The sequence below is a fragment of the Periplaneta americana genome, chromosome 17 (genome assembly GCF_040183065.1).
Source record: "Periplaneta americana isolate PAMFEO1 chromosome 17, P.americana_PAMFEO1_priV1, whole genome shotgun sequence".
NCBI classification, from domain to species: Eukaryota; Metazoa; Arthropoda; class Insecta; order Blattodea; family Blattidae; genus Periplaneta; species Periplaneta americana.
The window spans coordinates 8,165,294-8,188,705 of NC_091133.1; the positions used below are offsets into that span (position 1 = coordinate 8,165,294).

The 23,412-nt window shown below is 35.4% G+C and overlaps 1 protein-coding gene across 9 annotated transcripts in view; it reads left to right on the forward strand.

Moving 5' to 3' along the window:
• Nucleotides 1-961: 961 nt before the first annotated feature.
• LOC138692641 (oocyte zinc finger protein XlCOF6.1-like) overlaps nucleotides 962-23,412 on the forward strand; it is a 111,233-nt gene continuing 88,782 nt past the window's right edge. For 3 of the 9 annotated variants that reach the window (XR_011330093.1, XM_069815724.1, XM_069815725.1), the window contains exons 1-3: nucleotides 5,622-5,745; nucleotides 11,728-11,825; nucleotides 20,853-20,990. Coding sequence is in view for 7 of the 9 variants with exons in the window: in XM_069815724.1 (XP_069671825.1) it covers nucleotides 11,733-11,825; nucleotides 20,853-20,990 (231 nt within the window). In the remaining 2 variants the exon portion in view is untranslated. Of the gene's footprint in view, nucleotides 2,357-5,133; nucleotides 5,766-11,727; nucleotides 11,826-20,852; nucleotides 20,991-23,412 lie in introns of those variants that run through there. The other 6 variants (XM_069815715.1, XM_069815713.1, XM_069815716.1 and 3 more) reach the window with 6 other exon arrangements.

The window sequence follows — 23,412 nt, forward strand, 5'->3', positions numbered from 1 at the left end:
GTGGTGTGAGGAAAGGGGGTTCTGCGATATTTATCAAATCAGACTTAAAACACGGTGAACTTTTACCTATAATTGAACCTGAAATTCAAGTTGCTCGCATACAAATCACATTTGAAGGCAATGAATTACAAATTGCATCATTTTATTCTGCTCCTGCAAATAGAGTAACTATGGCGCAAATCTGGGACATTACCGGCATTAATATCATGAAGACACATTTTCTCATTGGAGGTGACATTAACAGTAAACATCCTAGATGGGGAAGTAACACGACTAATCCTAGAGGTAAATTACTCCACGATGTAATTTACCAATTTACTCTGCAAGCTATTTACCCGAATGAATCTACACATTATCCTCAAGATGGAGGCACGCCAGACTTGTTAGATTTTTTTCCTGGTAAAAAATCTTGCTGATTTGTGTTCAGAAGCTTCTGTACCACATGAATTAAGTTCAGATCATCTTCCAGTAATGATTCATTTGTCTATAAATAATTTAGATGCTCCTCTACATCCTACACAGATGAAATTTCCATTTAACTGGCAACTATACAGTTCAACACTAGAAGCAATTACTGAAACACAAATACCTCTCAAGACTCCCAATGATGTAGACATTGCTGTGTCTAGGTTAACAAGGAACATTCAATTTGCAGCAAATGTCGCCAGTAGCCATTCCCAGAAGTATAAAAACAAAAATAGAGCTCCATTTACACCACATATAAAACTTTATCTCATTAAAAAGCAATATAAATTACTCTGGGAATAGACAAAATACCCTCCATACAAAACCAAATTAAACACAGCCTCCAGAGAACTCAGCAAAGCTTTAAGAAACCAACTTCAGGCTGCAATGGGGAGTAAATTAAAATCTTAAATTGCTGAAGATGGAACATTACGGCAAAGAACAAAGTTTGCCATTAAACATACTGACAGTAGGATTCCTCCACTTAAAGTCCGCAACCAATGGTTTTCAACACTTGAAGAGAAAGTAAATGTTTTCTCCGAACAGTTATATCATCAGTTCCAACCCAATCCCAGTCTTGCCCCAGATTTCGCTCATCAAATTCATGAAAGTTTAACACAACCTCTTCAATTATCATACTTTGGAACATTTTTTACACCGGGACAAGTCAGAAATCAAATTGAAAGATCTCCAAAGAAGAAAGCTCCTGGCCATGATCTTATTGTTCAACCTCTCTCCTTAAAATTTTTTCTAGAATACCACTCATTCTTTTAACACAAATCTACAATGCAGTTCTACGTTTAACATATTTCCCTCGACAATGGAAGCATGCCATAGTGGTTATGATCCCCAAGCCTGATAAAGACAAAAGCAACCCTTCAAATTACCGCCCAATAAGTCTCCTGCCATTACTATCAAAAATATTTGAAAAACTACTTATACCTCATCTCTTAGAACAACTTCAAGGGACTATTCCTTCAACGCAGTTTAGATTTAAAGCAAAACACTCGTCCACAACAACTTCATCGGATCAGATACTATTTTAGACACGTATGAGGAAAAGGTGGTGTGCTTGGGTCTGTTTCTAGACACAGAAAAGGCATTTGATAAAGTATGGCATGAAGGCTTGCTCTCAAAGCTTAAAAATCATGTATCAGATAGCTATTATTTAATAATCAAGTCATATCTTTCACAACGTACATTCTCTGTTAAATACGAATCTGCTCAGTCAAAATCAAATATTGTTCAATCTGGAGTGCCTCAGGGTAGTATTTTGAGACCGCTGCTTTATATTCTATATACATCGGACTTTTCCAACTCAAGATCACTTAACAATAGCCCATTTTGCTGATGAGTGATGACGTTCCCATCCTTAGTAAAGGTACTTGTGAATCAGCAGCAGAACAACTGAACATTTTTTGTGAAAAAATTTCCACATGGTGTAAGCAATGGCGAGTAATTATGAATCCTCAAAAATAAAATTTAGTCAAATTTACTTATAAGAGAAATACCATAAATTATCCAGTAACATTATGTGGTTCAGAAGTACTAATGGCTCAATCTGTCAGATATCTTGGATTAATCTTAGATAGCAAACTTACTTGGCATAAGCACATATCGGATATTGTTAAAAGAATTAGACACAGAATCTACCTGCTAAAACACATTTTTCAAGACAGGTCTCCATTGCCTCTACACTACAAGAGACTTATCTATACCTATTTCAATTGTGCGCCCTGTGTGGCAATATGGATGTTCAATTTGGGGATCTGCTTCTGCATCACAAATAAGAAGAATACAGGTCATGCAAAATCGCTATTTGAGGCTGATGTCTGGTGCACCTTGGTATATCAGCAACAAGAACCTGCACGATGATCTCTATATTCCTGAGGTATGTATGTATTTATTCACACTGCAGTGGGTATATACCCGGTGGCAGTGGTAACTAATTACACTCAATAATGACAATAATAAACTTAATTAAAAATACAATTAATAATAATACTAATAATTAATACTAACAATAATAATAATAATAATAATAATAATAATAATAATAATAATAATAATAATAATAATAATAATAATAATAATAACAACAGGGAATATACTTAATTATATGAAATGATCACTTAAAATAACATTTGAAATAAATCTAATTTGTATCTTAAAACTAAGATCGAACTAAAACCCAGCAATATGATATGTTCATATCTGCACAAGAGTCCACACCTGTGGAGTAACGGTCAGCGGTCTGGCCGCTAAACCAGGTGGCCCGGGTTCGATTCCCGGTCGGGGCAAGTTACCTGGTCGAGGTTTTTTCCGGGGTTTTTCCCTCAACCCAATATGAGCAAATGCTGGGTAACTTTCGGTGCTGCACCCCTGACTCATTTCATCGGCATTATCACCTTTATCTCATCCAGACGCTAAATAACCAAAGATGTTGATAAAGCGTCGTAAAATAACCTACTAAAAAAAAAATCTGCACAAGTACCTTTCAAATTACACTCATTTCGCTGTCAACTCACTCACTGCAATGAAACTACGACACATTTCACTGATTCTATCCTGATTTCACTAACCCTTCAAAAATATTTCACTGTTCAAATACTATGCACTGCCACTATAAACTATAAAGCTTCACTGACAGGAACACGTTTCACTTACACAGCACACTTCACTGGCACAACATAATTCTTCACTGATACAACACTTCAATAACAACATATCATTTACACCCTTTAAATACTGTGTATAATTACCGTCTATTAGTAAGGTCCTTAAGCCTATTTTTAAATACATTTTTGGTTGTTGGTAAAGCCTTTAGTAAGTCTGCAGGTAAAGCATTCCAGTCCCTGATAGTACGATTGAGAAAAGAAAACTTTCCAGTGTCCGTCCTCTGCCTTCTTTCCCTCAATTTATATGAGTGGTCGTTCCTTGAAGAGTAATTTGGCGGCTGCAACCTATTTTTTATTTCTCTCCAGGCAGGCTCACCTCTGTATGGAGGTGATGGAGGTCCTAAAATAGAGCTACATCAAACTGTATAACTCCCTTCTAAACCACATGAACCCGCTACTTCAAGTCATTATCACTAATCCACCGCAAGACCCAGCACATAGAAGACTAAAAAGAAAACGTCATAGTGATATGAGGCTATAGAGTACTTTTGGGATTGCCAGTGGGCAATACCCATAAACAAGTGTCAAGTTATTTTATTTTTGTTTTTCCTTTCTCTGTTCTTGTTATTCTCAACTATAATGTATTTATTTATGTACAATAAAGTTTTCTACATTATAAAAAAAAAATACCATCAACGTATATTGTTGAATTCTGTTGATGTGTAGTTTTATGAACAATATTGATTTTAACTCTTACGAAATGAACCATTCCTCCTTAGTAGCACGAGAAAATAGCCAGTAGCCAAACGAAAGATTTAGTAGCTGAAGTGTGAGTTAAATAACTTGTATCTAAACTTTGGTTTATCTATAGCAGTGGTACTCACTAGAAATTGGAGAAGAGCTAAAAATGAGAAATAGGAATTTGCCGAGATCCGTAATGAATTTCACAGTGCTAAACGTTAACAAAATGCGCGTGTCCACACCTGTCGAGTAATGGTCAGATTGTCTGGCTGCGAAACCAGGTGGCTCGGGTTCGAATCCCGGTCGGAGCAAGTTACCTGGTTGAGGTTTTTTCCGGGGTTTTCCCTCAACCCAATACGAGCAAATGCTGGGCAACTTTTGGTGCTGGACCCCGGACTCATTTCACCGGCATTATCACCTTCATTCCATTCAGACGCTAAATAACCTAGACGTTGATACAGCATCGTTAAATAACCCAATAAAATAAAAAAACAAAATGCGCGGGATTTTAATGTATTAAATTTTTTTCCTATTATTATTATTATTATTATTATTATTATTATTATTATTATTATTATTATTATTTTAATTTAACGGAAAAGAAGTAACACATATTACTTGTATTTTGAAGTTAAAGGACAGATTCGTCCAGTTTTCTGCAAAATCATATCAATAAAAGCAGGTTGATTTGTTGTTTTATTTCATCTGTAGGCCCACTCTTGAATTTGGAATATTAAAAAATTGAGTGTCACATACACCTAGAAAGAACTTCTTAACAATCTCAGCATCTGTAAATGACTTTATTTCTGCTACGTGTGATGATGCTTTTGTCGTCAGTCAGTTTTTATATACCGTACAGTGGAATACATTACTGTACTTCGTGTTCAGATATTACGGGCATTTTTTACTTTTCCAGGCTTTGTATTCTTGATTCAGAATGTTTTGAATGTTCGTTATCAAAAATTGAATACACGCTATTGTAATGTCTATTAAAAATAAAAACGTTTATAAACCAATATTACATCAAGATATAGAAAGCATCCACACCTATGGAGTAACGGCTAGCGCGTCTGGCCGCGAAACCAGTTGGCCCGGGTTCGATTCCCGGTCGGGGCAAGTTACCTGGTTGAGGTTTTTTTCAGGGTTTTCCCTCAACCCAATATGAGCAAATGCTGGGTAACTTTCGGTGCTGCACCAGACTCATTTCACCTTCATCTCATTCAGACGCTAAATAACCAAAGATGTTGATAAAGCATCGTAAAATAACCTACTAAAATAAAAAATATATATAAAAAGCACATGAGACATGGTACTACCTTTTTCTTTGACTTGGTTATTTAAAGACGCTGTATCAACTGCTAGGTTATTTAGCGTCGATGGGAGTGGTGATAGCGAGATTTTGGCGGGATGAGGCCGAGTATTCGCTATAAATTACCCGGCATCCGCCTGACGGTTGGAGAAAATCTCGGAAAAACCCCAACCTGGTAATCAGCCCAAGTAGGGATCGGCAGGGAAAAACGCCTCGGGGGATTGAGCTACGCAGGTTGCTTAACTTTTTTCTTTTTTAAGAAAACGTCGTTGAACACTACTGATGCCGGGTATCCCAAGTTTCTCCAGTTGCGCATCATTACGGAAATTAAAAAAAATAATTCTCAAAAAAGAGTTCCAATAGTAATACTATTTCAATAGCCATAATGAATGCCTTTAAGAGCCGCATACGGCCCGCGAGGCGCGTAATGAGAACCACATCTATAGCATCATAGCAACGAGTTAGTATTCTCCGTGTAACTCGTTGCATCATAGCCTCCTCTTTCACGGCCCTTTTGATGTCCACTGTAGACTGGGCACTGGTTGTCACTTGTCAGCAACGAGTTGTCAGCCTAAGTGTTTCGTTTTGTGAAAGTGTTATAGCGTTGGAAAGGTAGATTGCAATTTTTACATGTAAGATATATTCTAAGTAGGCTTAAACATAGACTTTAGTGTTGAATATATTATAATTCTGGATTGATTAACCCACGAAGTTGTGTCACTATTGGTACCGATATTTTACGATATCTCGTATCTCGCATTAGGTTTCAGCATGAGTAATAATGTCTCAGCGAGTTTTAAACTTAGTCCTACCTTTATTCCGATAGTTTGTATCCTAGAGGGCACTGTCTCATTCGCTATTTTGGATCTCTGTTTATATATGGGTGTTAGGTCTTCCAAATAATCATATACTGGTAGTACGTAATATTTATCCTTCCTCCACATTAAAACAACATGTAACGAGAACTGAACAATGGTAGCATGTATTTTGAAAACACAGTTTTCTCCTGGAGCTAAATACGACACACATGGATAAATATCAGCATCCCTGATGACAGAGAAAGTGCAGTGTGATTCTTACACTTATCTATTGTTGGTTAGTCTGATCCTCATTATTTATGATATGACAAGCGGATACAGTATTAATGTACCGATATTATGTATTGCACTGATGACTGAGTGAGTGATCAGTGTATCTTTTGGTTTCATGTGTTTACTGTAAACCAAAGCTGCGTGGAATAGGTTAGGGTACGTACACGTTGGAGCGACGATAAACGATAAAAGAAGCAGCGATGCTATATCAGGGAGAATTGAAGCATGCATTGTCATTGAGGTGTGCATATTGGAGTAACGATAAAGGCGAAGATACACGATAAAAGCGACGAAAAAGAAAAGTACCATTTTCTTCGCTCTTGTCGTTTATATGATCTCTGATTAAGATAATATTAATCTGTATAATTACCGGAGGTTGTCAATATATCCGAATATTAATCGATTTATTATTACAGTATTATTTCGGCATATTAAATTAATTATTGTAGATATTGGCAAATTGATCAGTTGTGTATTTATTGGTCATATGTTATGTGATCACAAGAACCAATCACAAAACAACGAATTTATACTATCTTTGGGATGAGAAACTGGTTTAATTTTGTACGTATTGTGAATTTTATTAGTAACAACAATGTAATTTATTCGCCACAACAATAATTCCTTTCTACAATTCACCTTAAACGCTCTCGTCAACAATTGGATCTTCACTCAACACAGTATTTGATATAGCACTCCACCGACGACAATGACAATTTACTTGGACTATTACGCACAACAATGAACTGTTAATCTTAACTAATATTTACAAAGCACTATTTACAAATCAGAACTACCAGTTCTCCGTTCACAGTTCTTCTATCTCAGTCACTCGAGTTCACAGTATCTCGAACCACAGACCTTCAGAGACAGTTCACTGTACTCGAACTCGGGTCCCTCGAACTGCGGTCCACTGCACTCGAACTCAGGTCCCTCCAACTGCGGTCCACTGCACTCGAACTCAGGCCTTCTGATGCTGACGCAGATGCGGACGCACACTCGAGTCGAACTCCGGTACACAAGACTGGCTTGCTTGCTCTGGCTTTCTCACTGACTGGCTGACTAATCAACTGAAAACTGGAAAACTGGAACTGCTGTCGTTCCTTCGCGACCGTAATTTATAACCACAGCGACGTAGCCTCGAAAGTTCGAATTCGCGAGTCTTCCATTTCGACGGATTTCTCGGCCTCTCTAGGCAAGCAGAAGATGCGCGCGCAAACTCTCTCCACTCTCTCGCCGCGTTGGCCCTTTCCCCTCTCAGCCGCGCGCCATTCCAAAGTGCTCCGCGCGATTTTCTCTCTTGCGGGACGCTGGTCGTGAGTTCGAATCTCACGTCGCTGTCACAGTATTTAACTTATATTAACCTTGAACTCAGCAGCTGATATTTCCTATATATCTTATTTCTTTAAGTGGATGCATAGAATATCTTCTGCTGATAAATCAAAATGTTCGCTTCCCGCTTCCTCGTTGCTCCGATATGAACACTTGATTCTTTGATAATACCAAAGCGTCGCTAGCTCATTTCTTTTATCGTTTATCGTTGCTCCAACATGTATGTACCCTTACGCGATCCTGGATATCAGCAGAGTAGGCCTAATGCTTACTACGTATTGTTTACACCATCTTAAAATGAAACCACTTCCTTTGAACGTACTACAGGCTACGCAGGAACCATGCCGTGAAGGCATCAAATAATGTTCTATTTATTAGAATGACCCACTGTGATACATTTTTGGACAGATCTGGACGAGCTTAATTGAAATACTGAATAATAAATCCGTAGTGTCATTTAAAGTATTATTTCCTTCTTTCAGTTGTACACCTTTTATATGAAACAGTTTTTCATTTGGTGCTTGCATACCGGTAAAAATTTATTTTTGGTGGTCAATATAAATTATTATATATATATATTATCTGTGTGTGTCTGTGTCTGTCTGTCTCTCTCTCCCCCTCCGTCCCTCTCCTGGTCCTTACGCTTGAACATGCCTTCATTCACGTACTTTCGATTGTGTTTATATAGATACGTGAGGATTTTACGAGGTATGTAATTCTGACAACTGAATAGCATGTCTTTGTCCCAAACGTGTGCGGTTATAAAGTGAAACTGACGAATAGTTATTTAGTCTTAATGCTTATTTAGAAGCAGGTGTTGGTCAAGTTTAATTTTTAACGGAGAAAATGCATTCTGGAAAATTTGCTTTCATACAGATATAAGATAAATTGTGTTATTGCTTTGGTATTTTACTAAAAAACCTGTGCAATTTATATTACTGTTACTGCATTCTTTATGGCTTTACTTAGTCTGTGTCCGGTTGCTTTATAACCCGTCCTTTCCATTTGTTTTTAACGTAAAATAAGAATGAGGTTAACTTTTTCATTTTTGTTTGGCGTTAAAAGTTTTCTATGTTCATATTTGTAACTAAAAACGACTAATTATACGAAGGTTGTAAATAAAGTAGTGGCAACATAAACGGTACGAACATAATGGTATTGAACTAACATAGAAAATACATTTAAATCCCTTCAATATAATCACCAGCGTGTTCCTGTATGTTTTGCCAAATCCGTGGTAGCTGTTGAATTTCGTTAGCGAGGTTGTTCCTGCTGATCTCTCTGATGAACTGCCCTACTGCATGAAGCACTGATGCAATATCTGGAAACCTCGAAATTCTGGGTAATATCTCCTTCAACCTTGGAAACAAGTCGCAGTGGGATTGGGAAGTATTGGATCATTCTCTATATTTCCCTGACATGACCTTGCATTAACTCCACTTGTTCCTCACAAATGAACGGGCGACCTGTGCGAGCCACATGTGCCGTCTCATTCCAAATCATATGAAATGCAGAGACCCATCTTGCAATTGTCCGTTACGGTACTGCATCGTTCCCACGAGCTTCAAGTAACCCTTCATGACATTGGCGTTCATTTCTACCACGGGCTACCTCGATTTTTATCCACGGTCGTAGCTTAAATTTATTGAACCTGCTTTAGAGCAGTTAAAAATAGTGCTTTACACTTAACCACGCACTCGGTTTTATTATTCAATACAATAGCCCTGCCAAGACTCTGGAACTCGCTACCTGCTAGCATCAGGGACTGTCGAAATAAAATTCAATTCAAACGCAAACTTACTAGGCACTTGGTCAGTAATTGAGACTCGTTCAGACATGGTTTCTTGTAAATAGTTCTTTTAATCTACCACAAAATATCTCAATATCCGGTAATTTCATCACTATAGAATTTTGTTATTATAGGTTTAATTTGTAATTTAGTAAATACAAAAATATTCTTTGTTCTTAACTTCTATGATAAAATGTCTAGCTTTCATTAATCAGGTATTCTTGTCGTACTTTAATTTTTATTGTAATTGTAATTGTAAATTTAATATTAATTGTAATCTTATTGTTCATGTTATAGTTGTAATCCCCTGGTAGAGGGGCAGAGAAGGCCTGACGGCCTTATCTCTACCAGGTTAAATAAATAAATCTAATCTAATCTAATATACAATATCTCCAACTACGATCACCAGTAGTCTCGTATCGCATGCGAATGCACATTACCCATTTCTGGCAATGTTGCCACTACTTTATTTACAACCCTTGTATATATAGACACACACATTCATTTCTACCAAGGGAATTTTTGTCAGTCGGTAATTATGTAAGGGCGAAAGTGGTGTGTCTAGAGGCACATTTTCATTCTTAAGGTAAATAAATAATACACACGCTTTCCTATTTATTATAAAGACTTTTACTACGAGAAATACTGGGTACCTACTTTTCATTCATAATCCAACCTATTTTCCCCTTATTTTCGAAGTCTCCAAGTTTGCCTAGGTGGATTTTTTTATTTTATTTTATTGGGTTATTTTACGACGCTTTATCAACATCTAGGTTACTTAGCGTCTGGATGAAATCAAGGTGAAATGAGTCCGGGGTCCAACACCGAAAGTTACCCAGCATTTGCTCGTATTGGGTTGAGGAAAAACCCCGGAAGAAACCTCAACCAGGTAACTTGCCCCGACCGGGATTCGAACCCGGGCCACCTGGTTTCGGGCCAGACGCGCTGACCGTTACTCCACAGGTGTGGACTGCTGTAGGTGGAAAGGAATGTTGTAAAATGGAACGTTTAAATGTGGCTGGAGATTAAGGGACTGAAACACCATTAAAATTAAATCATATGAGTTAGATTCTTAGAATGAGTAAATTATTATATGGTGTCAAAGAAGGTAAAAGTAGACAACAGAAAATAATACTAATTGAAATAGAATAACTTTTCGAATAGATATTTATTAGAAATGTTCTGCTCAATATATGCAGAGGGTGTACAACTTGTATCACAGAAATCATAATCCCCCTTAATTAGTTGAGACACATGACGCTCAAGAAAATTACCGCCTGAAGATAGATTAACATGTGCGGAATATTCATCATAAAGCAGGACAAGTTGTCATACTGTTGCTCTTGTTTTACTTACCCTGAAATCCTTTTACGTCAAGTCTCTCCACAAATTATTGATGTACTGTAACAAATGTCTAATAAGGAAGACGTTCACAGTTATATCGTATTGAATTCAATTTTGCAGTTATATTTTGAGTACAGTTATTGTTCCTTACAAGTAGCCTACATCTCAACATAGCCATCAGCTTAAGTGGGGCCACATTTCATAATATTATGTTTTTCTTTCTTCTTTTCCTTTCTCTCACAGAACACTGTCAAACATACACAGACAACCCTTGGGTACATTGAGCGTACATGCATCAACCTCATAAAAGGTAGCTGAAGAGTTTAGTTAGCAAATGGAATGTAATCGTTTACATAGTCTAAAAATTTACTTTTAATATATTGTTGTGCCAGTACTTTTAATTCGCTGCTGCTGGTTGATTAAATAAAGTAAATGACGTATTCCTAGTAATAGTAACCTTGAGCAGTGCATAGGTATGCACTCAGGCACGTGGCTATATAAACTCGCCCACCATACACATGCAAACATTGCCTAAAGAGTTTATACAGAATTGGGTTGTTCTGTATTTGAGAAATGTGGATAATCGAATTTATACCGACATACTCATTAATACTGAAGGTATCGGTATTCTGTATTTTTCTATGATATATAATTAATTCAGAATTTGGAAGTTCAAGCAATGTTTTATATATATATATATATATATATATATATATATATATATAGTAATCACTGCGAAGAAGTCTCTTTCAAGAGCTTAAATTGGACCACATTCTGGAGAACAGAACCAACTCACAAACAAATTTAATGTGCCAATAATGAAATAATTTCTAGAATCCATATTTTGAATAAAGATACGTGTTACAATATGCTTTTGCTTAAAAGAATAAGTTTGTAGTTGCATTTATTTCTGAATTTATTAATCACGTTTAACTTCAAACTGCATTTTTCTCTGTTTAAGTATCATTTGGCTTGGTTTCTTTCTGCAAAATGTGGTCCAATTCTGCAGGTGTGTCAACTCTTAAATGCCTGTTACAGTCGAGATGGATGTGATCAAGAAGGAACCTGAGGTCGACCCATTGAGTATACAGTCCAGTGATAACACTGATACAGATGAGAAGAAGCCCTTGTCAGAGGTAAATTGAAAGTCATTGGTTCTAATATTTCTATACCGGTATGAAACTTGTATGACATTGTAGAATATAACGTAAGCTTTTATGAGTATATCTGCCAGTTTATAGTTAGCAGACTTTCATTATATGGGTGAATATTCTGAAATTGGCAAATATGAATAACAAAACTGGCAAAAAATATATTATATTAAATTATGTACTTTTTTCTCATTTTGGTTACATTTGCTCCTATTATTGAAGATTCTGGTATCAGTTGAGCTTAAAAAAAAAATTATGTGAGATTTCCTAATTTAAAAAAAAAGCCAAGGGATTGTTGTTATCTTTCCCTTACAGCCCATTGTTTAAGGTATCTTCGAAACTTGTGTACTTCAGATTTCACTTGTCTTCGAACATTTGTTTTTTCACGATCAGTCATATCTGCTATTTTCTTTCTTTTTTATATTCTTTGCTGTAGTCCCTTTTTTTCTGCAACTCCTGCCTACGTATCTTCTCCCTTTCATATTTCCTACTTTCATCATCAGACTTTTTTTTCTTTCCTATAAACAATCACATGAAATAATATTCGAAGTTACTTTATACACCAGTATTTAATAATTTTATGTTAAATGAAATCTCATCCCACAGTAAAGGGACCGACGTTACAAGGGACCGTTGTTACAAATTAGTATAATTTCCGCAATAGTTCTGACAAAATAAATCGTTAAAAATATCATGGAGGTTAGATTTTTTAGTCGACAAACATTGTAATGTTTTGCATATACTAAGAAAAGTTTTGTATATACAAACTATATTTAATGCCACCTGGGACCGGTGTTACCAATAGAAAACATAACATTCAGTCATCAGTGATGATTTTTGTATTTTCCAATAAAATAAATTACGATAATGGACGAAAAGTTTTTCAACTGGCACCATGTTGACCTCTCATCACTACCAACCGTTAAAATTTACCACATGAACCAAAATTATCTTTTGTGTAGCTCTTTTATTTCGAGGGACTGGAGTTACGAAATTTTTGGGGACAAACTTTACTTTAAAGTTGTGTCCTTTCAGAATTAAACAAACAACAATTCCTGTCTTTCATAAGTATTTTAACTATTTATTTTTATAATCTTGGCCGAGGAAATAAAATAAAATCGAAACATTCCGAAAAAAACTTAGTAAAACAGAGTAAAATCACAGTCTACTATATACAGTCGCGAAGCTTGAGGTGTTTTTTTGCAAATCTCGTGATAAAGCGCTCCAAGCGGTTAGCAACTAAAAACAATAGACTGTCCATGGTCGACTTTGGACTGTGTCGTATTTCTATCGAGTGCTAGCTCCTTGCGTATTTCACATTGATGCTTGTGAAATGTTCGTTATTGGTTATAATGAAAATGTTAATGGCTAAATATAATAATTGGAATAATAATATGGGACAAGGAGGAGACGTTTGTAGTGCTATAAATTGTAGCAACATTAAGAGAAAGAGGCCAGAGTTATCCTTTTTCCGATTTCCGAAAGATTCAGAAAGGTTCCTGGGTTTCCACAAGAATGCTGTGCAGAAACAAAACTGTTAATTTGAAGTTCTTTGTGACTGTTAGAATACATTATATCCTTAAATTTCACAATGAAATGTTTCTGTCTAACCGAAAGGACATTAGATACCGGTCAAAGTTCTGTCACTTAGGCTGCTAAATTTTCAGAGAAATAAAGGTTAGGTCTACTTTTTTTTTCAGAGGATATATTTTTAATTGTAGCTATTAATTTTGTTATTATTTTTATGTGTTACTTTACTAAAGATGTAGAAAAATTAAGTTTGTTTTAATGAACTTTACTGATCACGTTTTATTTTCAATTCTGGTGGGATTATTATTGCTTAGGCCTACTTTTTTCTTCAAAGGATATGTTTTTAATTATAGCTGTTAATTTTGTTGTTATTTTTATTTGTTGCTTTAACTAGAGACGTAGAAAAAGTGTGTTACAATAAAATGTATTGATCACGTTTTATTTCCAATTCTGGTGTGATTATTATTGCTTAACCTCATCCCATTTTGTTAACTACGTAAGCCTACACTACAAGTACCGGTACACGTAAGTTACTCCATTAATTCATATTTCCATTATTATTGTTGTAAAGAGAAATGCAAATTAATGTTTATTGGTTTCAATTCACAGTTAATTATCGCTATAATCTTGAATGAGTGAAGCTATTATAGTAAATTTCAGTTCGTTTTGCACAAACAAAAATTATATTAACTTATTTCTTGCAGGTATCTTCGAGTTTATGGTGGAATTTAATATACTTCATTAAAATAATAAATTAACTTTATGCATTTAATATTTCAATAATGGAAGGAAGGTGTTAATTTTTCCAAAAGAACACGACAACGAAAGTGTAACATATTTTGTCGGCTGCTAGGAGAGAGATCTGCGATGATGAGGCGATAGTAGCGATCCTAGTGGTGGGCAACTACCCCTCTTTGCATTTTTACTACATATTGAGCTTCGCGACTGTATATAGTAGACTGTGGTAAAATGTAGTTGGGGACATAGGGACCGTAGTTACAGTTTGACGTTTGGACGTTATTTTTTAATTATCAATTTTAAAATTATTTCTTTTATGCTTTGTTTCCAACTAAAACATGTGAAAGGTAGTTAATTAAACGAAAAAGTAATCAGTTAACATTTTCAAGAAACTCCTTAAATCAGCCGGGACATACATTTACCCATTTGAGAATATTCACCCATATACACTAAGAAATTTCTAATCTGAAGTTAATTGTCGTGTTTGCCTTCATGTCATGTGTTACATGCTTCCATTTTACTCTTTCATACTATTTTAAGAGCTGATAAAGACCGCTGGTTTGAACTGAGTTTTAAGATATTCTTCAATAAAATGTTTTTCATAAATCCTCTTAATTTGTTAATGCCTTCTGTATTTTGTTGACTATAGTGTGTAAGGTCAAAAAGTTTAATTATTCATATTTACATTCATAGCTCTCAAATATATTTGATATTGGAAGTATAACTCCACACTGGAGCATCATCATAACAAACACGGTTGAACTTTACAGTTCATTTTGAGAGTGTTCAGATAAGTCTCTACTTATTATTCAAATAAATGTTTTGTTATAGTTCCGTTACCTATCATATAATATCATAGAGTAAAAATCTTTATATTACATATCTTATATATTTGTATGAACGTTTTCGCCACTATTGTGGCATCCTCAGTTACACCTTGTGATGAGGGTACTAAGAAAGGGCTCTAATAAATCCAAAGAGATTGCATATTAATCACTAGTTCGTCCAGTAATGGAATATGGTGCTGCATGTTGGGATCCTTACAGATTAGAACATATTAAGATACTGGAAAAGATTCAAAAACGGGCTCTCAAGTGTTGTCGTAATAATTCACCATTAAAATGGGACACACTCACGGACAGGAGAACGCGAATTCGATTATGCGCAATGTTCAAAACATACAGAGGTGAGCCTACCTGGAGAGAAATAAAAAATAGGTTGCAGCCGCCAAATTACTCTTCAAGAAACGACCACTCATATAAATGGAGGGAAAGAAGACAGAGGACGGACACTGGAAAGTTTTCTTTTCTCAATCGTACTATCAGGGACTGGAATGCTTTACCTGGAGACTTACTAAAGGCTTTACCAATAACCAAAATTGTATTTAAAAATAGGCTTAAGGACTTTACTAATAGACGGTAGTATATTATACACACTATTTAAAGGGTGTAATTGATATTTTATTATTTGAAGTGTTGTATCAGTGAGGAAGTGTGTTGTGTCAGTGAAGTGTGTAGTGTCAGTGAAGTCTATTGTGTAAATGAAGTGTGTTGTGTCAGTGAAGTTCTATAGTCCATAGTAGCTGTGCAAAGTATTTGAACAGTGAAATGGTTTTGAAGTGTCGGTGAAATCAGGATAGAATCAGTGCAGTGAGGGAGTTGATAGAGAAATAAGTGTAGTGCCGAAAGATACTTGTGCAGGTATGAACTTAGGGTTAAGATACAAATTAGATTTACTTTAAATGTATTTTAAATGATCGTGCTTCATTTAATTTAGGATGCTCCTTGTTGTTGTTATTATCATCATCATCATTATTATTATTATGATTATTATTATTATTATTATTATTGCTGTTATTATTTATCATTATTATTAATTATTATTGTTTTTTATTAGTTGTATTTATTATGAATTGTCATTATTGAGTGTAAGTAATTAACACTGCCACCGGGTTGTATACCCATTTGCAGTTGAATAAATATATATATATATATATATATATATATATACATACATACATACATACATACATACATACATACATACATACATACAATCCACACCTGTGGAGTAACGGTCAGCGCATCTGGTGATGAAACCAGGTGGCCCGGGTTCGAATCCCAGTTGGGGCAAGTTACCTGGTTGAGGTTTTTTCCGGGGTTTTCCCTCAACCCAATCGAGCAAATGCTGGGTAACTTTCGGTGCTGGACCCCGGACTCATTTCACTGGCATTATCACCTTCATTTCATTCAGACGCTAAATAACATAGATGTTGATACAGCGTCGTAAAATAACCCAATAAAATACATACATAGATACATACATACATACATATAATTTTCAATATGATAACCTAATCTGTGTGGCATTTGACTAATATAGTTGAGGTCTTGTGTTGTGAATGTGTCATTATTAATGCAGGTAACCTTTTACAATAAATTCTGTACCCAGGATTCTTTAATTGTAATTTCTAGTAATTAATTAAGATTAGCAAACGAGATGTTTAATTTTTCACACCTGTCACCTTATATCACTTTGCTTATCAGGTTTGTGATTTACATGTAATACGAATCCATGTTAATACAAATGTAACTAATTATTTCCAAGTAAAACAGTAGCAATAGTGAAGTGCCTTCCACTGCTTGACAGTATATATTATGTTGAACCATTCTGCTTCATTATCGAAGTGCAGTTCATGATACGCATTACCATGTCAGTGTGTTGGTGAGACGTGTGAACAATATTAGGTGAGTAATCATTCCACATTTTTGGAACGGATATTTGAAGGGAAAAATATAAAAGAAAAAATGTGAATTTTAAATAAGTGCCGAAGTTGCAAAACTGGAGCAACACCTATTGTTACCATTTATTCTGTTTGAAAAATTGCCTATAAAGAGGTTTTTTTTTTTACTTTAAAGAATATTCGCCATTATTGCATCGCAGTTTTTATGAAATAATGTTACATTGTAAATATTTACGATATAGAGAACATTATTCCATAAAACTCTACACCTGATATCTTCAAACTTCGATTTCTTTAAGTGCGAAAGAACGTAGATAAATATGCTTGTTATATACAAAACTACATAACATATTCATAAATGCACGCACGTACGCATGCACACACACTCACACACAGAGAGAGAGAGAGAGGGAGGGAGAGGCAGAGAGAGAGAGAGAGTGGGAGAGAGGGAGAGAGAAAGAGAGCGAGAGACGCGCTCTCTCTTTCCTCATGAAGGATCATCTTATGGTGGTCTTCTTTGATCTAAAAAAGGCTTACGATACCACATGGCGATATGGAACTGTGCCAACTCTACATGATTGGGGACTTCGTGACAGTCTCCCAACGTTTATTGCGAAGTTCATGGCAGAGCGGTATTTCCGAGTTCGAGTAGGCACCACACTATCTAACGAACATCTCTAAGAAAACGGCGTTCCGCAGGGGTCTGTATTAAGCGTTCTTCTTTTCAGCATTGCGGTCAGTGGAATTGTCCACTATGTGAGTGGAAGAGTATCTTCTCTGCTGTACGTCGATGACTTTAGTTTGTGCTACAGCTACAGATGGACTTTAAATTCTCCACTCTGAAAACGCAGTGTGTCCACTTCTATAACCATCGTGGACTCCATACACATCCTGAACTGCGTCTTAATGGAGTGGAGTTGCAATATACAGACACTGCGAAATTTTTGGGCCTTATCTTTGATTATAAATTCACGTGAGAGGCGCATATGCGTGATTTGAAAAGGCGTTGTGTAAAATCGTTAAATATATTAATCCTTTGGCACAGGTTCGCTGTGGTGCAGACCGCATAGTTCTTTTACGTCTTTATCGTGCTCTTATCCGAGAAAATCTGGATTATGGCTGTTTTATTTATGGCTCAGCAAATAAGTCTAAGTTACGTCTCTTAGACATTATCCAACATCATGGGATACGACTCGCTACAAGGATCTTCTGAATGAGTTGAATAGAAAGCCTGTATTGCAAAGCAGGATAACCATCACTGTATCGGCGACGTATTGTCTTATTGTGCTCATATGCTGTTAACCTTTGTTCGCAGCCTGAGCGTAATTCTTACGACTCCTTTCACCAATCGTCTCTTCATGGCCGATAAAGTGAAATCCATGGAGACTTCGTCCAGTAGGTGTGCGGTTTCGTGAACTGCTTTCTGAGCTCAACAACCACCTCCGATCAGTTCGCACACTGGAATATCTACCACTCCACCGTGGATTATGCGACGTCCCGTGTTTGATATAAGTCTGAGCCGAAATCTTAAGAATTTTACTCCATCTTTTGCATATAGACTTCGTTTTAGTGCACTTTTATCGCATTTCCCAAATTACTCATTAGTTTTTACTGACGGATCCCGAGTAAATGATTGTGTTGGTTGTTCTTTTGTTGCTAAATGTTAAAATGTTATGTTTTATTTAACGACGCTCGCAACTGGAGAGGTTATATCAGCTTCGCTGGATGTGCCGGAATTTTGTCCCGCAGGAGTTCTTTTACATGCCAGTAAATCTACTGACATAAGCCTGTCGCATTTAAGCACACTTAAATGCCATCGACATGGCCCGGGATCGAACCCGCAACCTTGGGCATAGAAGGTCCTTTGTTGCAAATGGATAGATATTTAAATATAAACTGAGGCAGTACACTAGTGTTTTTACCGCAAAACTGCAAGCTTTTCATAGAGTTTTATTGTTTTTAATTAGACAGCCCCGGGGCAGATTCCTTATCTGCTCCGACTCCTTAAGCGCCATTCAGTCCCTGCAACATTTGAATTTTGATGATCCGCTTATGTTGAGAACCCAGGAACTTTTCCACACTCTCCTAACCTCTGATTATGACATTGGAGTAGTATGGACTCCAGGTCATGTTGGCATTCCTGGTAATGAGGCAGCGGATGCTGCAGCAAGGGATGATGCTATGAATGAGTCTGATGTGTATTGGCGTCAGAGGTGGCAAGATATTAAACATTACCTGAAAAATACAATACGGTGGCAATAGGAAGGAGAATGGTCTGCACAAGAGGGAAATAAATTATGTAGAATAAAGAATTCTGTTCGAGTTTGGGATTCGTCAACAAGAGTGTCATGACACGAAGAAGTTTTACTCTCGCGGTTGAGGATTGGCCACTGTCATCTGACACATGGCCATCTCCTACGTGGCAATCCTCAGCGGAGTGTGATATATGCTATGTCCCACTTATGGTGGAACATTTTTTATTGCATTGTAGAAAATATGACCGTGTCCATCAACAATATGGAATCTGGCCGTCTCTATGTGATGCTCTTGGAAACGATTTTAATTGTACAAATGCAGTTCTGAAATTTTTATCGAATACAGGACTTCACAGGGTGATTTATTTTTTTACTGACCTATTTTACTTGTACTCAGGGCTCTTGACATCCGGAGGTTCCATTTGTTGTTTAATATATGTATTTAACAATCTTGACATTCGGACCTTTTACATCCGAGCATTTTAGAAATGCACCAGATAATTTATTCGTGGTGGCATTTGTTTTATTATTTTATTGTTTCTTTTTAAACAACAGCTAAGGTCTTTGAACTGCTCACTTTTTTGTGACTTTTATGCATCACTTTGTTGAAACTGCATTTGTTTAGTTTGTAGTAACCGTGACAACGTTTTATAATTGTTTTAAGCATTCTGGTTATTATATTGTATTTGTTTTGTGAAGGATTTTAGATAAGGGCGCAAATAGCCATAGTAGCTGACGCGCCCTTTTTAAACTCCACTAACTCATCTACCGATGGTCTACCTGAATGCCGTTTATCGTTTATCGATCCTGTTTTGTCGAAAATTATAAAGTAATTTTGCAACTGCACTTTGCATTACTGACTTCTCTGGATGCCTCCTGTTAAACTTGGCCTGCACGTCCCTCTGTAACCACCCCTCTCGTCCACAAAGAAGAACGTTCTCCAGTTGGTGCTCTTTCGGCTGTGACATTATGAACCTATGAACAACAGAAAAAATAGTAATTCTCCTATGATTCCAGACTTTATGGACACCTTGTGTAGTAAATATTGTTAGGACTGTTACCACTATGATTGATAATGTTTAATAACTTAGCATAATGGAGATATGGATTTATGAATATTCTAGTTTGCTAAAAATATCCTTCACTATAACAGCTTTATTTATTGCATGCTGTTATTGTATTGTAAATATTTATAGTACAGAAAATATTATTCCATTGATCCACTCAACCAGTAACGTCTTTGTTATGGTAACTTACAGGAGGAAGAATCTTAGGGTATTAAATGTTGGATACATCACAATATTCTCGTGTTGTTTATAAAACTGAAGACGATTGCTCGTTGTGTGTTGAACAACCATGAGGTCAGTGTTTGGTTCTTTTAATTCGCTGCATTAATCCACTTTGGTACTTTTTTGTGTGATAAAATATCTTATTCAAAAAAATATTTGCACATTTTTTGTAGAAAAAATCAGCTTCTATTACAGGTATTAACGGTTGAAAATTATTTCCAGAAAGAACACCTTGCTTATAATCAGGCATTTGCTGTGTGCCTTAAAGTTCCTTCCTATTCTGCATCAAATTTTCTTCTCTAATTTTCTCATCTGAGTTGAGGGAGTTAACCACTGACTTACATGCAGAACTAGATTGACAGCTAGTACACATGTAGTCAAGTTTATTATAGTTAAATAAAATTAGGCATTCATGATGTCTTTTTTTTTTTTTTTTTTTTTTTTTTTTGTTCTGTAGGAAGGGAATTTATCGCATCTGAAAACGACAGGCATGAAGGCAGAATGCTTGGACCACAGCTATGATATTAAAACAGAGATAAAAGTTGAAGACACACCAGTTCCTGTCAGCTTTCCTATGCTGAAAACTGAAGTTGATGTAAGTCTTTCACTGTCAGTATAGAGATATACTGGCAGATCATTTTACATAATATATTAAAGCCATTAACAATCAGGAATAGTGCTAACAGTTTTCTCTTTTGCCAGTATTTCCTAAATTTAAGACAGCTCTCTCGTTTAGGCTTGATGTTATTATTATTATTTATATATTATTTAATGTACCGAAGTACATATGATATTTCCATGCAGATATTCTGCAAGAGTTGGAACTTAAAACTGAGACGATTCTGGTATCCAGTGTGGCTTAGTGGATAAAGCATCAGCATGTAGAGCTGAAAACCCGGGTTCAAATTCCGGCACCAGAGGGAATTTTTCTCCGTTCCATTACTCTTTCATCGTATTATTATTATTGTTATCCAAATATTGAAACCCTATTTTACCCTTTGGTATATTAGGGTTGTAGTTTGTTACATATAAAATACATTATGTAGAGATAATACACAATTTTGAAGAAGTAGTAGTAGGCATGAGTCACAGTTACAATATAAATACATTAATTAATATACAGTAAACAATACTAAATATGTTATGCAATAATTACATTCAGTTAAAACAAAATTAAATAAAATTAGAAATTATAGTCGAAGGTGTAGAGAGCTTGCAAGAATATGACATAAATTTGCGATTTTATACATAATTTTAAGGAATAGTAAAGAGATAATGCACAAAATTGACTTAGTTACAAATTAAACACCTAAGATGTAGGTGGTTTGCGATATTAAAGAAATAAAAACAAAATTACGTACGGTTACAAACTATATACCTGTCATCAGATACTGAACAATAGTAAAATCCATAATACAAACATAGTTATTGTTGTTATTACTATTATTATGTCCCGAAGAGAGACAATTTGTTTTAGATAGTGCATTAGGATTTTATATCATCATTAATTTACATACACTTAATAGCTACAGTCTTGTGTAGATGTGTAGGCTTGATGTTAACGTAATAATAATTCACAACTATATATTTCTGGTAATTAACAGGATATTATCTCGGATGCATTTGGAAAATTCTTGTTCCAAGGAACAGGATGTCATTTTGACTTACAATAATTTTCATTTTGTGTTTTTTTGGTCTAGCAATGATTGTGCTAGTCATTGAGCGAAAAGTTGGAACTTACACAATAGTAATATACGTTACAAGAGCAGTATGTTGACGTTTTCATGGTCGAGGAAAAGATTGAAAAAGCGAAACGTAGTTGAACTTTTTTAATTTCCGAGAACATGAAAACAAACATACCCTTCGTGTATCGTACATTATTTTGTGCGAAGATCGTTTATTACATACCTGAAAGACGAATTTCTAATTAGTTGCAATGAAATCTCCATGTTGGTTTCTGTTTAATGACGGCGACTTCGGAAAACCAAAATATCTTTCTTCAACATTTTTGCTATAAAATGTTTTCTGTGTTTACTATACTCAAGCAGGCCGTGATATACGTCTTTTTTTTCCCCAGTCTATAAATGCGAACTTAAAACAAACGGTAAGGTTATGTAATGATTTATTTTTCATTTTAATATTTTAACAATATTATTTATATAACATATTGCAGTAATAACATCCGCATCTGGAATCTTGTTGATTTTTTCACAGCTTCCTTAATGTTACTTGTATCAGGAATGCAATAAGTTTCGTGGAGTAGTAGACTTTACTTAATTTTTGCAAATATTTAAAAACAATAATTAACATTGCAATTTAGGTGAAATTGCAGTGGTAAGTTTCCAATTTATAATTATTACTATGTTAAACGTCTCTAAAAATAATATGTTAAAAGCCTAAAGCAGTAAAATGAATGTCGCGCTTAAGCGGTATGAAGAGTGAAATTGTTATGTGTGTTACGTTGGGAATACTGAATGTGGTATTTCACACTTACCGCGTATTGGTTCTGTGCGGAAAACAAGCAAATACACACGATCTCGCACAAAAGTTTATTGAAAGATCGCAATATATCTTCTTAATTCCTACTTTGTTAAGAATCGAGTCTATGTTAAAATTATACTGTAATAATAATAATAATAATAATAATAATAATAATAATAATAATAATAATAATAATAATAATAACAATAACAATAATAATAATAGTAGCAGTGGCAGCAGCAGTAGCAGCAAACTTTTTTTATAAAGGATTTTGGTTTATTCTTCACAACAAATCTGTGAAAATATGCCACACTGTTGAGTAGCTGATCTGCTGCCCCTGGCAAATTAATTCACACTCTATGCTGGATTGTCCGATATTCCGATCTTTATATATATATATATATATATATATATATATATATATATATATATATAATTTCCTGGACTGCATTAATAAAGCATTAATAAACGAGTATTTTTATCTTTTATTACTGACTTGGATCTGTCATACTTTTTTTCATCTATCACGAAAATGG